Below are 13,947 nucleotides of genomic sequence, written 5' to 3'. Positions count from 1 at the left end.
AAGTTTTAATAAGTTGTACTTACACAAAATTACTTGTAATCTTGAATTTTAAGTAATGTGCATCAATAAACGGTACTTCATGCATAAAAATGGTGTAATTTTTGAAAAATGTATCAAAACGTTCTTTTGTATCAATATATGTCATTGACCCCATGGTGTAATTTTTGAGTCAATTTAATGGAATGGTTATTCCCGTATTGTAGCTAAAAATAGGCATTGGGTCATTAGAGGCAACTTAGTACGGTCTTATGGGAGCCAGATATTAGCTACACATGATGCAATTTCTAGTGAAAGAGTGTCCTGGAATCATTGGGGGACTTGAACCATGAACCACAAACAATTGATCCCATTGGAGCCATTAATCCTCAGGATGAGCTCTATAACGTGGAATGGTGGCCTACTTTTATGTTCTGCCATAACCATGGAAATCGGGTCTCCCCTGTCACCGAAAGGTGTTATTTTGGGTATTGAGTTTTATCCATGTTTTCAATGACGTATTGGGTATGGAGTATTTTTCATTATTTATAGTTTGAGTATTGAACCTTATTTACGTTTTTGGCATTTAACCTCATTCACTTTTGGATGAGTATTGGACTTCGGTCCCATGAACAAAAGAACGTTTTGATACATTTGTTTTCATCACGATAATGGTGGGTTTTGGAAAGGATGTGCTTTTATATATTTAAGATGAAAACTGCTTGAACTCACTAGGCATTAAGCCTAACCTTTTTCTTTGTTGGCATGTGCATCAGGTTCTTGAGGAATGGTACTTGAGACATTGTGTTGCATTGAAGGCTAATTAGAGGCACAAGAATGATCTAGCTAATCAATGACTTCTCCAGATGTGGAGATAGCGATTGTTATTGGGTTTTAGTGGCACCCAACCTTGACCTAGTCCTTATGTAAGGCTTAGTTTATCTATTGTTGATGATTAAATCTAGGTTTTCTATTCAAGGTAATTCAAGTATTGATTTATAGGAAAAGATTTATCCCTTGTTTGATGTATTACAGAAAATTTTAATTTAGTTGCTCTTTCTAGGTTTGGGGGTGGTATATCACATCCCTACAAGACTTAATGGAAAACCAACCAAACAGCCCTAAGTTATTCCTAGTTTCCTATCGTGCTCTACTCTTTGAGATAGGGGTCAGGTCTGCACACATCCCACCCCCGGGAGCCCACCTCCAGGTGAATATACTTGTTTGTTTGGTTTGGTCAATGTCGAGAATTTGAAGCGAATCTAGTTCAAGAACAAAAAACTGTTTGAGGTACCTTTAGTTTTCAGGCTCGTACTAGAAACAGCAGCAGAAAATTCATCAGCTTTTTTTATCACAGCAGAACATAGTGCTTGAACTTCACCTGCAACAGCAAGTCTGCTTACGATTCCCCTGGCCATTTTGGCTGAGACTCCGCTCAGTGGGCCCACCTCAGTTTCCAATTTAGTCTTCGCCTCTCTAACAAATTCGTGGAGTTCTTGAAACCTTGACGTGCCATCAAAAAGTCTAAAACTCAAATATATCCTGTAGCAGAGGCTATCAACACGCCGTGCATCCTTAGCAATAGTCAATTGCTTCTTCCAGTACCTACAAGAATTAATTGCCAAAGAAGAAGCATGAGTTCAAAAACTACATAAATCTAATAGAAACAGAAAGGTCAAACTGGTAAAAGATATAATGCATCAAAATGTAAAAAAGTTTGGTATACTTTCGATTTAGAGCAACAAATACTTTTTTCTCAGTCCATGTATAAAAAAGTTTCAAATATTCATATTTTGTACCCACTCTGACCGGTAACCTGCTGATTTTGCAACACTTCATGACATGGATACCCGTTTACAGAAGAGTTACGGCGAAACGGACAGCAAACATGGTATGTCAATAAATGCTACAAGATCAGGAAGCTACCCATCAAAATGGGTAAAAAGTAAAAAGTCTGAAACTATGTTTATATTGATCGAGAAAAAGATCCGTTGTTACACTAAATAGGAACGAAGACAAATTTCTTTGTAATTTGATGCATATTGCCCAATTAACAAATTTATGTATTTTGAGAGCAACAAGGGAAGAGCACTGTGTCGTAATGGAAAAATAAATATCATATGTAAACGTTTGTATATATATATATATATATATATATGTGTGTGTGTGTGTGTGTGTGTGTGTGTGTGTGTAAGAAGATGAAAAACTCACCCAAGTATCCCTGAAACTTTACCACAAGATGCACAACAGTAACTCCCATCTAGCTGCATCAATTGCCCCAGATTAACAACCCCTACTTTTCCTTGCTGAAGGGCACACTCAATGTGGCAAGATAAGCCACAGGATTCCCCATGAGAAGAATCGGACGTGCATTCCAACCAAAGACTCGGATCTTTGTTATCATCGAACAAGTGGCAAATGCAGCAAGAGCATCTTTTGCAGAAGGTGTCAGCTACCGATAAAACAGCTCTACAAGCAGAATTCTTGCAGATCCATGTATCTGAAAACTTAGTATCAGTACATGATTCAGAAACAGGAGGAATACGCACAGGATTTTCCCCTTTCCTGTTCTGTTTCCTGGAAGGCTGGCACTTGGGACTTGTGGATGCCTTTTTGAGATCCTGATTCTTTAACAGCTTCTTATTCATCCTGATGGATGCTTCAGCCATTTTATGTTTCGACGAAGCTGATTGCTTTTTTCCCTTATCACAGCAAGTGCGAAAGAGATCCTTCCGCAGACCGGACTTCACGAACTCTTGAAGTGGCTCTGCTGTTCTTGAAGCATCATCTGAGTGACCATTTTTCTCTGGAGTGCTCTGAACACTGGAAGATAGACTTTGAACACAAGAACCTGGACATAAATAAAAAGGGTATTCAAGAAAGGATAAGGTGAGAAAATCGAAATTATTTTTGGAGATATAAAGGTATATTCTAATTAGTAAACACATCAAAGAAACTTTGAAAGTCAAAATAATGTGGGGAACAGATAAATGTTCCTTTTAACACAATACGCCATAAATATTTTCTCAAAGCTCCAGATAACAAGCAGGAATTTCATTAAGATCCGAAGTATTAACATGTCAAATGAATCTCAAGCACCCTTATATGTTATTCGCTCCCATAATTAACAATTACCCATCTATAATCATCTTTTTGATAACTAATTTTACAATTAATATATGCAAAGAACAGCTTGACCATATACTTGCCTTGCATCCTCAGATATGGCAAGTATGTAAGGGCATCACAACATCTAACGATAATAGAAAGCAGAATTATACCTAATTCCAGCTAAGAACAAGAAAACCCAGCAAGGACTGTGGATATTCTCATGAGTTCATGCCTTTTTTCCTTCATTATAATTAAGTTCAAGCAATTTTTCCAGCAGCTTGCCATATTGTTTAACATCTTACAATTTATTCATAAGAGAACATACAAGTAGAGAGAAGGGTCCAGGTCTGATGAAACTAAACGAATAAAAAGAGGATTCCCATTATGATCTTATTGAAGAAAGCAACAATATACTTGCTTCTGGAAGAATAAAAACTCAGTTAATAAGAAAAATATGTGGCATTTACACCACATATATAAAATCTTTTTGCCCAAACTGGAAAACTGATTTCCTCCATCCATGTTGGGACTGTTGAGTGTTGACAATAGACCTCCAACGTGTATGCATGACTGCCTATCCAAATTTGATTTGTTAAAACACAAACATCTTATCTGATAGTCCAGACTCTACATGCAGTTAAAACCGAAAATCCACCGTCCTTGCTTGAAAACATTAAAATCCATAGCCGAAAATGTATGAGAAAAACGAGTAGAGAAATCAATTTTCCTAACAGAAGGTAAACTGATTAAGCAATAACAGCTCAAGAACATCGTTGACATCAAATGATACATGCAAGTGCAAACACATGAGATGCTCAATTTGGAAGGTTGAATAAAATCTGGTTTAAAAGGAAGAAGAGAGTTTTCTTACACAGGTTCAAAAATCAGTTATGATCGCACAAATGGACTAGAGCAACAACTCATGAAGAGAAAAAGATGACTAATCGAGGTACATATGTGGCAAAAGAGCATCTTGATGGAGGTTTGACATCAATGCTCTTAGGGTTTCGCATCTCAGGCCTCAACATGAAATCTTATATGGCCTTTATAACTGCATAATTATTTAGACATATATGAAAAATCTCATATAACTAACCTTCCGAATGAAGAAATAAAACTATAGAAAAAGAAAAACCCACTGATATACATGACAAGAATTATGTATCAGATTTCAGTTAGAAATCGGTTCTATGCGAAATTTTAGTTAATCTTATGATAATCGTCGTTGTATAACCACAAGGGTGGTGCCTGATTGGTTTGAGCTTGGCTCCAAAGGTCAAAAGTGCCTGGAGGTCCCAGGTTCAAATATAAGATGGAACAAAAATGTCCTTGTGGCCATGGAGGTTCAAATGCGGTGACGCAGGGCTACCTTGCAAAGCAAGTGGTTTGCTTGGGATTTGTCGGCTTGCATAGCAGGTTGGATATCCAGGTTAATAAAACAAACATCTTAGATATACCCAATAGTTGCAAGCTCGATGCATTCCAACACACAATTAGAGAGGCTTGGGCTCTAAGCGCAAGGTGTAAGGCAGACCTGCCCTGGAAAAAAACACCATGTACCGAGTAAAACATGCTAGAAGATTTGGATGTTCTACACAAATACCAAAAAAGAAATTTGAACTCCGATAAACTGAACCTGACAAAATATAAGTCAGTGAACCATTCAATCGTGGCCCAGTACTTAAACCATATAACATCTTGCACATAACCATATACTAACTGCATATGCTGGTGTGTAATTTAGTGAGACTAATATCTTTTAATAATAAGATCCAGAGTGAACTCTGAAAATTTTTAAATCAAAGGATTCTTGGAGAAACACTTCTAATGAAAAGCAGTAAACTGGTAAAAGTAAAACAATAGATGGAATGCGACTTTAGCAAATTAATGAGAGAAGACGGCATCATTGGTATGACAAGTTGACCACCCATGTGGTGGCACATATTATGTAGGAATAATTGTTGACCTTCATTGTCGGTTCTGATTAAATATAGGTATATAGATTCATCAAGATTTTAGGAATCTTTGAACATGGTATACGGTTGTCAAGGTTTTAGTTGTGTTCAAACGGATTGAAGTTAAAGGTATGTATATGTGGTGAAAATCAGTAATGAAACTTTTCGTGATACACATTTAGTAAACAAACAAAGTACAAGTAGAAATGCAGAAACTATTATAGCCTAGAAGATCCAACTATCTGTGGTATATAATTTTGATACAAAAAATAGTGTAGTGAATAATATAAGGAAAACATACAAGTCTCAATCAGATTAACATATACATACACAACAGACCAGTAAGTGCACCCACAAAAGAGTGAATGCCGAATGTATAACGCAGGAGGCAAAGAAAGATGAAGAGCAACATTAGATGCTATATATGCATAAACGATCAAAGAGAATGGGACTATTGTACCATTCAAACATACAACTGTTTTAAACAAAACCATTGTGAAGGATAATGAATTATAAAGGCTAATTTAGGTTCAATAAATACAACATTCGATCACTAAGAAGCAATAACCAGTACCAATCGAACTGTAACCTTAAAAGATGGCTAAGAAAAATGAATAGCATACTCCATGTTTCCCTTCTAACCAACCTTCCTATCTTGACTATATTTGGAGTCTTAAGCATGTGATTATGTAAAAGGTATACCAAGTAGCTGATGAAATCTATAACATCCTCACCTTCCTTTCTACAACTTCCTCCACACAACAGAAAGGCTCTCTAGCTCATCATCTGCAAGAGCAGGTCAACCATTTCATACATCATTGTTTTGCATGGATATCCATAAAAACTGTCAACAAAACCAAGTTGACCATTTAGTTGCCACATTCAGACCTACATTCCTTATCTAGATTATAGTTAAGAGATACATTATTTCACACGTGCTGATAAAAGAAGAAACCAAGAACAATATTGGCCCAATAAAACAATTTTCTCATAAAAGTTATTTCTATTTTCCAAATTCGATTATTATCACTGCAACATCACTATGTCAAAAATGAACATCATGGCACTTGAGCCCAAAATGTGTATATGATGTGCAAACAATCCTCAAAAGACACCATATAGCTACTATACAGGACACAGTATGAAAATGCAGTCAAATATTTACTAGATATAGTTCAAATGGTCATACAAACGAAAAGCAAATCTACATCTACAAGCATTTACCCATTCCTCACTTTTTGCTAATGAAAGCACAATTTCAATCATCCATTAGAAGAAAAGAAATGTCAACATATAGTTGATCAATATGAAATCTAAGAGAAAGATTTGCCTGCCAAGATCAAGGTAGCTTTAGGTTTGCACAAGTATAAAGTCTAGATCTCATGGCCAAACGATTAGGATCATAGTTCCAAGAATGGTTCTGCATGCATATAGTGGTGTTAGTCATTATGATAACAAGTCGCAAGATTAGGGTTTAGTTGCCCTCAATCCTGCTCTTGGCACTAGTGAAGTCCAGAATTTGGAAATGGCCTCATAAGCAAGACTCAAGAGATATGTTATGGTAAGCCTACTCTCTCGTGGCAGGATTTGTGGCACCCTCGTGGGCCTTCAAAAGATATGGTAGATTCTATGTTCATCGCAGTGACAATCCTAATTATGCATTTATGGTGGAGACTATTAACCATGATGGTGGTTGGTGTTGGCCTCCTGGTGACACGTACTACCACTTGGACATGCAGTCAACAATCTGTTAATTCTCTGATTCCTTATGATGATTATGACAACCAAGTGTTTCTGGGGGAGTTATTGATGATGCAAAATCCTCTATTAGTTGCTGAAAACATCAAGAAGTCAWGGTGGTCATGTATGAAAATGTCCCCTTGGCATGCTTCCCAAAAAATTTCTAGTCATTGACTTCATTGCAAGTATGATCTTATTGAATGGGGGTTGATCAACTGCTGTAATCGGATTTAATGCCTCTTTTTCAGTCATTCTGAAGTTCGGACCAAGTTGGTCAGATGAGTAATGGGACTGGAAGTTTGCCTTTTCTGTTCAAAACTTTGAAGGCAATACTTTTATACATGTGGTTCAGCAGTTTATTTTAATGTAAGTCATTTGTTCTGTTTTGCAGGGGTGGAACGTGCAGATTTTCAATCCCTCTGTTTGTACTCTGATGACTATTATAAAGAATATCAATGTATCTAGAAAGACCTTTCCAGGAAATTTGTGCAACTGGTACTATGTAAGAGCTGGTGTATTAGTGCACATATTTTGTTAGTTTATCTGTTTATATTTGAAGTTTCTCTGATGGATGCCTCGATGTAGATTGTATGACAGCTGTTAAACATAGTCTAGTATGTCACTGTCAGCACCATCTCCCAATTGAAAATTTGAGCAACAAGCTGAGCATTGTAAAATGACAAACAGGTTTCCAGAATAAGATGCCCAAAAGAAATTGGAGACATCAAGTTCTCACCTTTAGCAACAAATTTATCATCCATATCCATAATGTTCAAGCAACCCTCCCTGTGATAAAATAGCACTGAAAAACTCAGCATTATCTAGACTGCAACCTAATCAAATTAGTGTGCATATAGAAGGAAGAATCACAATCCAACATTTTCAATGGATGAGAAAATTAACCCAACTCAATGAGTGTCAACATCTATGAAAGTGAACATTTTTTTTTGACATTTTCATGTGGAAGGCTACCATCAGGCTTAGAATACATCATGGCAAGGGTAATCAAGTGTTTTTCATAAAAATAACTAGAACTACTGTTCAATTAAGAAGATCCAATTTGCTACTAATGTGGGACAACCAGTAGGCATAGAAACCTTATATTGACTAGCACACCAGTCACTTTAAAATATATTACCATTAATGAGATCCCGTCCTCTGTACTCTTTATGTGGGGGGATGGTGAGTTTAAAGCACAAGTTAACCCTTGTCAATTCACAAAATATTTTAGTTAGCATTTCATGATTACTAGGCCTTTTCTTCTATACAAATTGAACATCTTAGTCAGTTCCCAAACAACCATGTCAGTTACATTATTGCCATCCAATTTACTAACATAAATAATCAATGGTGGTTGCGAACTTGAGATGAATAACATCATGCCCGTCATATTCTTTTTCCTTCATCCTCCATCCCAAATTGGCTTGTCTTGTAATATAAATCTATATTTTTGTTTGAATACTTCTTTTTCTAAGGTATGCAACAGCAAAAAAACACAAAAGTTAGAAGATCACTTTATCTATTTTTACCATGTCTCACACAAATGACACAATGCTCATTGTGTTACACTAATGACATAAAAAAGCAGAACCTTTTCACATATACATGTAACATGCTCTTCTTAAGAACCCCACCTCCAAAAAATCAAATAAAGTAAATTTAGCTTAATTATCACTCATTCTCACGCTACTGATCATACATTGTCGAATCCAGATGAAAACAATGAACAACCTTGGCTGAAACACAAACAAATTCATTGCATCGGAGTTGCCAACATTCTCGTCTAAAATTCCGGGAACAAAACGTATAATTACATAAGGAAATGTCCAAAAATCAAAACTTGAAACAAAAAAAAGTACAATATTACAAAATAACATAAATAAACGAACGATAATACATCAAAATTTATTAAAAAAAACAGCGGATCTGAACACATGAACGCATAAAACAATCCACAAACCACAAGCTTCAAAGAAACACAATTATACATATATATACATCAACATGTATGTATATACTACAAAAACAAGAATGAATCAAGAGGAAATACCTGCGAAGAATGCTCGAGGAGAGAGAAAGATGTAAGAGAAGGTTAGGGTTTTTGTTTATGGAGATTGAGAGGTTTTTCAAAGAAAAACGAAAAAATGAAAATAAATCTCTACGACTCTTTGTGAGAAATTTTGCTTCGATTTGTGTGGATTTTGTTGAATGCTTTAATGGGAAGCTCGGAAGTCTTGGTCGCAATGGGGAGGTTCACGCGCGTGTGTAGCGCGTGGGAGAGTGGATTTCAGTTAGAAAAGGAAGCAGTTGTTGCTGAGCCGTAAAACGTACACCTAACGCTTGACTCAGTGATCATTGCGCCTGTTGCGTACTCGCTAATGCAAACGCGTTGGTTATATTTACTTCTTAAGTCCTTGCACTTCTGATGATTAACAAATTCAGCTACTCAATGTTTACAAAGAAGACTTTGAACAAGTAATTTCATTATAAAATGATCCTGGGTCTGTTTATTAGCAGTTTAATAAGTTTAATAGGACTCACGGCTTATTTGGTTAGATATATATATATATATATATATATGACTATTTGGAAATAGATTAATGATATAAAAAGTGGTTTATTTAGTAAACCAAGTATTTTTCAAACTCACATCTCCTAATTGAAAAACATGCTTCTTATTAAGGGTGTTTTATGGATTGGGTTGATCGGGTTGAAGACATTTGAACAACTCAATGTTTGCGGTTTGAAAAAATCTTAACTTAACTCAACCCAACTTAAACCAAAGTGCAACCCAACCCGTACGGGTTAGTCGGGTTGGTACTTTGGTATATTAAAATATTCTTCTAACCTTGAATATGGTATTTCTCTACTCATAATTTCTTTTTCATCATCAACCATCTGATGCAACTTATTCATATTTCTTACGTATATCACATTTAGTTAATTTTCTCAATTTACATATATATGTTCACAGTTACTGAACATATATACGAATGAGTTATATAGAGATGTGAATATGAAAAACATACATGATAGTGTAATTGTGTGATGTATATATTAATAGAAGTTCAACAATCATATTAAATCCAATAAATAAAATGATATCGGGTTGGGTTGGGTCCAAATAATAGTAACTCAATATCAACCAAATACCTACGGTTTGAAAATTTTACAACTCGATTAGACATCGGGTTGCTTCGGATTGGGTTATTTCGTGTTGGGTTTGGTTGGGTTGATCAGGTTTTTGAACACCCCTACTTATATCCATGAAAAAACTCTTTCAAACAAAAATTTTCTCATTCTCATTCTATACATACAAATTAATCCACATAAACAATTTTATTCATAAATAATTTGATGTAAAACTAACCAAACAACCTCTAATAAAAATACAAATAAAACTACCAAATGATCTTTAGTCTTCTAAGAGGTCAGAGGTTCAAACATCACCAAATGTAAGGAGGGTGTGTAAGTTTATTTGTTACATTTGTCGTATATAAATATTATATATTTCAAAAAAAATACAAATAAAACTAAAATATGATAAGAGTGAACGATTTTGACGTTTTAAGTCCTCACACTTCTAATAATTAACAAATCCAGACCCTCGATGTTTAAAAAAAGACTTTGAACAAGTAATTTCATCATAAAGTAATTATTAAATACAATTATAAAAATAAAACTAAAACACGTTTTATTGTCTTTGTGCTTTATAGTTTTTAAACACGTTGTATGGTTTGTTTTTTGTTGCGGAAATATTCCTTTATTAAAAAAAATAGTTGACTTAGGTATTTTTGTTTATTTTACTCATTTATGTGTGTGTAGGGGCGGATTTAGGGGTTGTTTACCAAACATTTAGCCTGTAAGTGCTTACCGGTAAAATTTAACACTATTATTTACTTAACGGGTAAGATTTTGGTCCACCAAAACGACATCGTATGTAACAATTTACCCGGTAATCGTTTATCATGGTAAGAGTCGTCGTCCTCACTTACGTGTAAGACTCTGGGTCCTTGTCTCGTTCTTGTCGGATAAGATTATTGGTTCTTACCATATTCATCCAAGTTAATATGACTTGATAAGCACTTATCAGGATAAACGTTTGGTAAACGGTCCCTTAGTTTATGTTGGTAGGGGTCCTAGGCCTCCAACAAACTCACCAAGTTTTAAAAAAAAAAAAAAACTTTTAAAAGATTTGTTTAGTAAATATTTTTATTGTGAGTCCAAGAAGAACAAGACAAGGGCCCCCAATTTGATATTTTGATTGTTAATTGGTCCATTTGCAGCACATACTGATATTTTCATTCGAAATATAAGATATAAAATATTAAAAAATATACACCTCGATGAATTAGTAAAAAGTCAACTGAAAATTAACCTGAATAAATTATTTTTATTCGGTTAACTGAACCGTTTAAGCCGAAAAAGAAAACCCAAAACCGTTTTTCCTCCGGATGAATTATTTAGTTTCGGTTTCATCTGGATCCGCCACTCTGTGTGTGTGTGTCATGTATAACACCCATATGTGGGAAAATTTGATCACAAAGGATACAAATCGAAACTTGGAGCTTCACTAATGATGGTAGTAGTTTAGAAGATTGTTTGGGTCAGTTTATTTAGGGGTCGTTTACCCAATTGCTTACCCGATAAGCGCTTTCCGATAGGAGTCAACGTTATGATTTATTTTGATGCGCAAGATTTTAGTACATCAAAACATATTGTATGGGGACGGGGATCCCCGTTTGTTACTCGATATGTTTTGATACGTGTGACGTTAAGTTTTTTTTTTTTTTATTAAATTGAATTTCTTTTGGTTTGAGGTTATTAATTATATTATATGATGTTGTGATTTTTTTGTATTAAATTTATTTCGATTTTAAGTTTACTGGATATATATGGATTTTAACATGTGTCGATTTTAAGTTTACTGGAAATATGTGGATTTTAACATGTGACGATTTTAAGTTTACTGGAAATATGTGGATTTAAACATGTGTGGTATCTCAAAATCTTAATTTAGAATAACTTACATAAACGGGAAAAAAATTCCCATTTCCTTGTTGGGGATCCCCGTTCCCTGTTAGGGATGAGGACGTAAATCATATTCCTCGGCAGGGACGGGGATGAAGACAGGGACGGAAGTGAGTGATCGGAGACGGAGATGGGGATTTAACCTCCTTCAAACATCCAAAACTCGCACACGCCATCTGCTGTTTTTATTATCTGTTATCTGATTGTTGTAAGTTTTTATTATAGTGACATTGCTTTATTTGAGTATCGTGCTAAATCAAAGACAAGAACAATATTCAACTTGTGTCATTCTTTAAGTTCTACTAGAAATAAATACTTGAATTGGTAAGGTATATCGCGTATATTTACGGAAAATTAAGCAGCCAAATTGGTGAACCATTCTAAACATTGTTTTTTAATTTATCTTTTCTTGTATTTACATTCTGCAATATTACTTGTTTACGTATTGAGAAATATTTCTGTATAAATCGTCACATTCACATATTTAAAACTAGGGGTGCTCAAAAACTCGATCAAACCCAGCGCGAAATAACTCAACTCGAAACAACCCAATATCTAATCTAGTTATAAAAAATTTCAAACCGTATGTACTGGGTTACTATTATTTGAATTCAACCCAATCCGATGAACCTGATATCATTTTATTTATTGGATTTAATATGATTGTTGAATTTATATTAATATACATTAGACAATTACATTATCATGTACGCTCTTCATATACACATATTTTCAATCTATTCACATTTCAATCACAAGGGTGGTGCCTGATTGGTTTGAGCTTGGCTCCAAATGTCAAAAGTAGCAGGAGATCCCATGTTCAAATTAGATAGAAGAATTTAGAAACGAGAGAAAAGATTGTGGTTTATATTTCTCAATGTTTTACATGGAAGCCAGACATTTATTCCAAAAATGTTGTTGACACCTACAGACAAAAGGATTCTATTCAAGTTTCAAAGAAGACAAATTTTCAATTGTTGTATGCTTTGTCATGACCATAAATAAATGCTTGGGACAGTCATTATCGAAGGTTGATTTGTTTCTGAGACAACTAGTCTTCAACCATGGTCAATTGTATGTTACTTTATCTAGAGTAAAAAAGTATGTAAAGTTTAAAAATATTTATTATAGATGATTTTTTTTTTGTAAGGGTGTCCGGGCCAAAGCCCGACTAATCCCCGGCAAATTTGGAGGCTAAACATGGCCCCACTTAAATGTCGCCAACACTCCCCTCCCAGGGTTCGAACTCGGGTTCATGACTATGTTATGCTCAAGCCTTTACCACTAGGCTGGAAGGTCTTTGACTTTATTAACAATAGAACAAAAAAAATGTTGTATATAAAGAAGTATTTGGTAATTTATGATACTTGGTTCTTATTTTAATGATATTTTAACTATGTATTTTTTTTCATGATTTCATTGTTCTATTATAAATTTTGTTTTACAAATTCTTAATATTTATTCATATATTTTTTTTTATAAATCTTAAAAACAATTCTGAAGGGAAAAACCTTCGAAAAGTATTATCATACTTTCAATGATCATTCGTATTTTTAAATTCCCCCGTGTAATACACGGGTTCGAACCTAATATATAATACATGACTATTCCATATAAAAGAATGAAATCTTTAAACAAAGAATCGAGATATTTACAATTGTACAATATATTCTGAAAATATTTACAGAATATTTGGAGGATATTTTAACAAATCACTAACCTAACTTTTTTAGAGATCAAGAGTTTCAACTTTAAACCACATGGATGGTGTCCGATTGATTTGAGTTTGGGATCCAAAGGTCAAAAATGTCTGGAGATCTCAGGTTCGAATCCGAGAAGGAATAAAAATATTCTAGTGGTCATAAAGGTTCAAATGCGATGACTTTAGGCTACCCACGAAGTGGGTAGTCGTCTTGTGATTAATCGGCTCATATAACGAGTTGGATATCTTAGTTAATTAAAAAAAATTCCAACTTCTTTTATATTTAAAAGGTACGTGTAAGGTTTATTTATCGTATATAAAATATTATAAACTTTAAATAAGAAACTATTGTATTCTCAATTAAAAAAAAGGGAAAAATACAATAAAAACCAATGGACTTTCTTGTTTGGAATGATTAAGTCCTTAAACTTT

At 34.5% G+C, this 13,947-nt stretch overlaps 1 protein-coding gene across 4 annotated transcripts in view; it reads right to left on the bottom strand.

Moving 5' to 3' along the window:
• LOC112501622 (VIN3-like protein 1) overlaps positions 1 to 8,969 on the bottom strand; it is a 12,498-nt gene extending 3,529 nt beyond the window's left edge. Inside the window, exons 1-5 of one of the 4 annotated variants that reach the window (XM_025105309.1) lie at positions 8,833 to 8,969; positions 7,519 to 7,568; positions 5,777 to 5,828; positions 2,188 to 2,827; positions 1,271 to 1,581 (exon numbers count right to left, since the gene is read on the bottom strand). In XM_025105309.1, the coding sequence (XP_024961077.1) occupies positions 1,271 to 1,581; positions 2,188 to 2,645 (769 nt within the window). In that variant the 5' untranslated portion in view covers positions 2,646 to 2,827; positions 5,777 to 5,828; positions 7,519 to 7,568; positions 8,833 to 8,969. Of the gene's footprint in view, positions 1 to 1,270; positions 1,582 to 2,187; positions 2,828 to 5,468; positions 5,829 to 7,518; positions 7,569 to 8,832 lie in introns of those variants that run through there. The other 3 variants (XM_025105310.1, XM_025105307.1, XR_003067536.1) reach the window with 3 other exon arrangements.
• Between the last annotated feature and the right edge of the window lie 4,978 nt (positions 8,970 to 13,947).

The sequence above is a fragment of the Cynara cardunculus genome, unplaced genomic scaffold (assembly GCF_001531365.2).
Source record: "Cynara cardunculus var. scolymus isolate 2C unplaced genomic scaffold, CcrdV1 Un_Scaffold_326, whole genome shotgun sequence".
Taxonomy (NCBI): Eukaryota; Viridiplantae; Streptophyta; class Magnoliopsida; order Asterales; family Asteraceae; genus Cynara; species Cynara cardunculus.
This window is presented reverse-complemented; position numbering and strand designations above follow the sequence as displayed.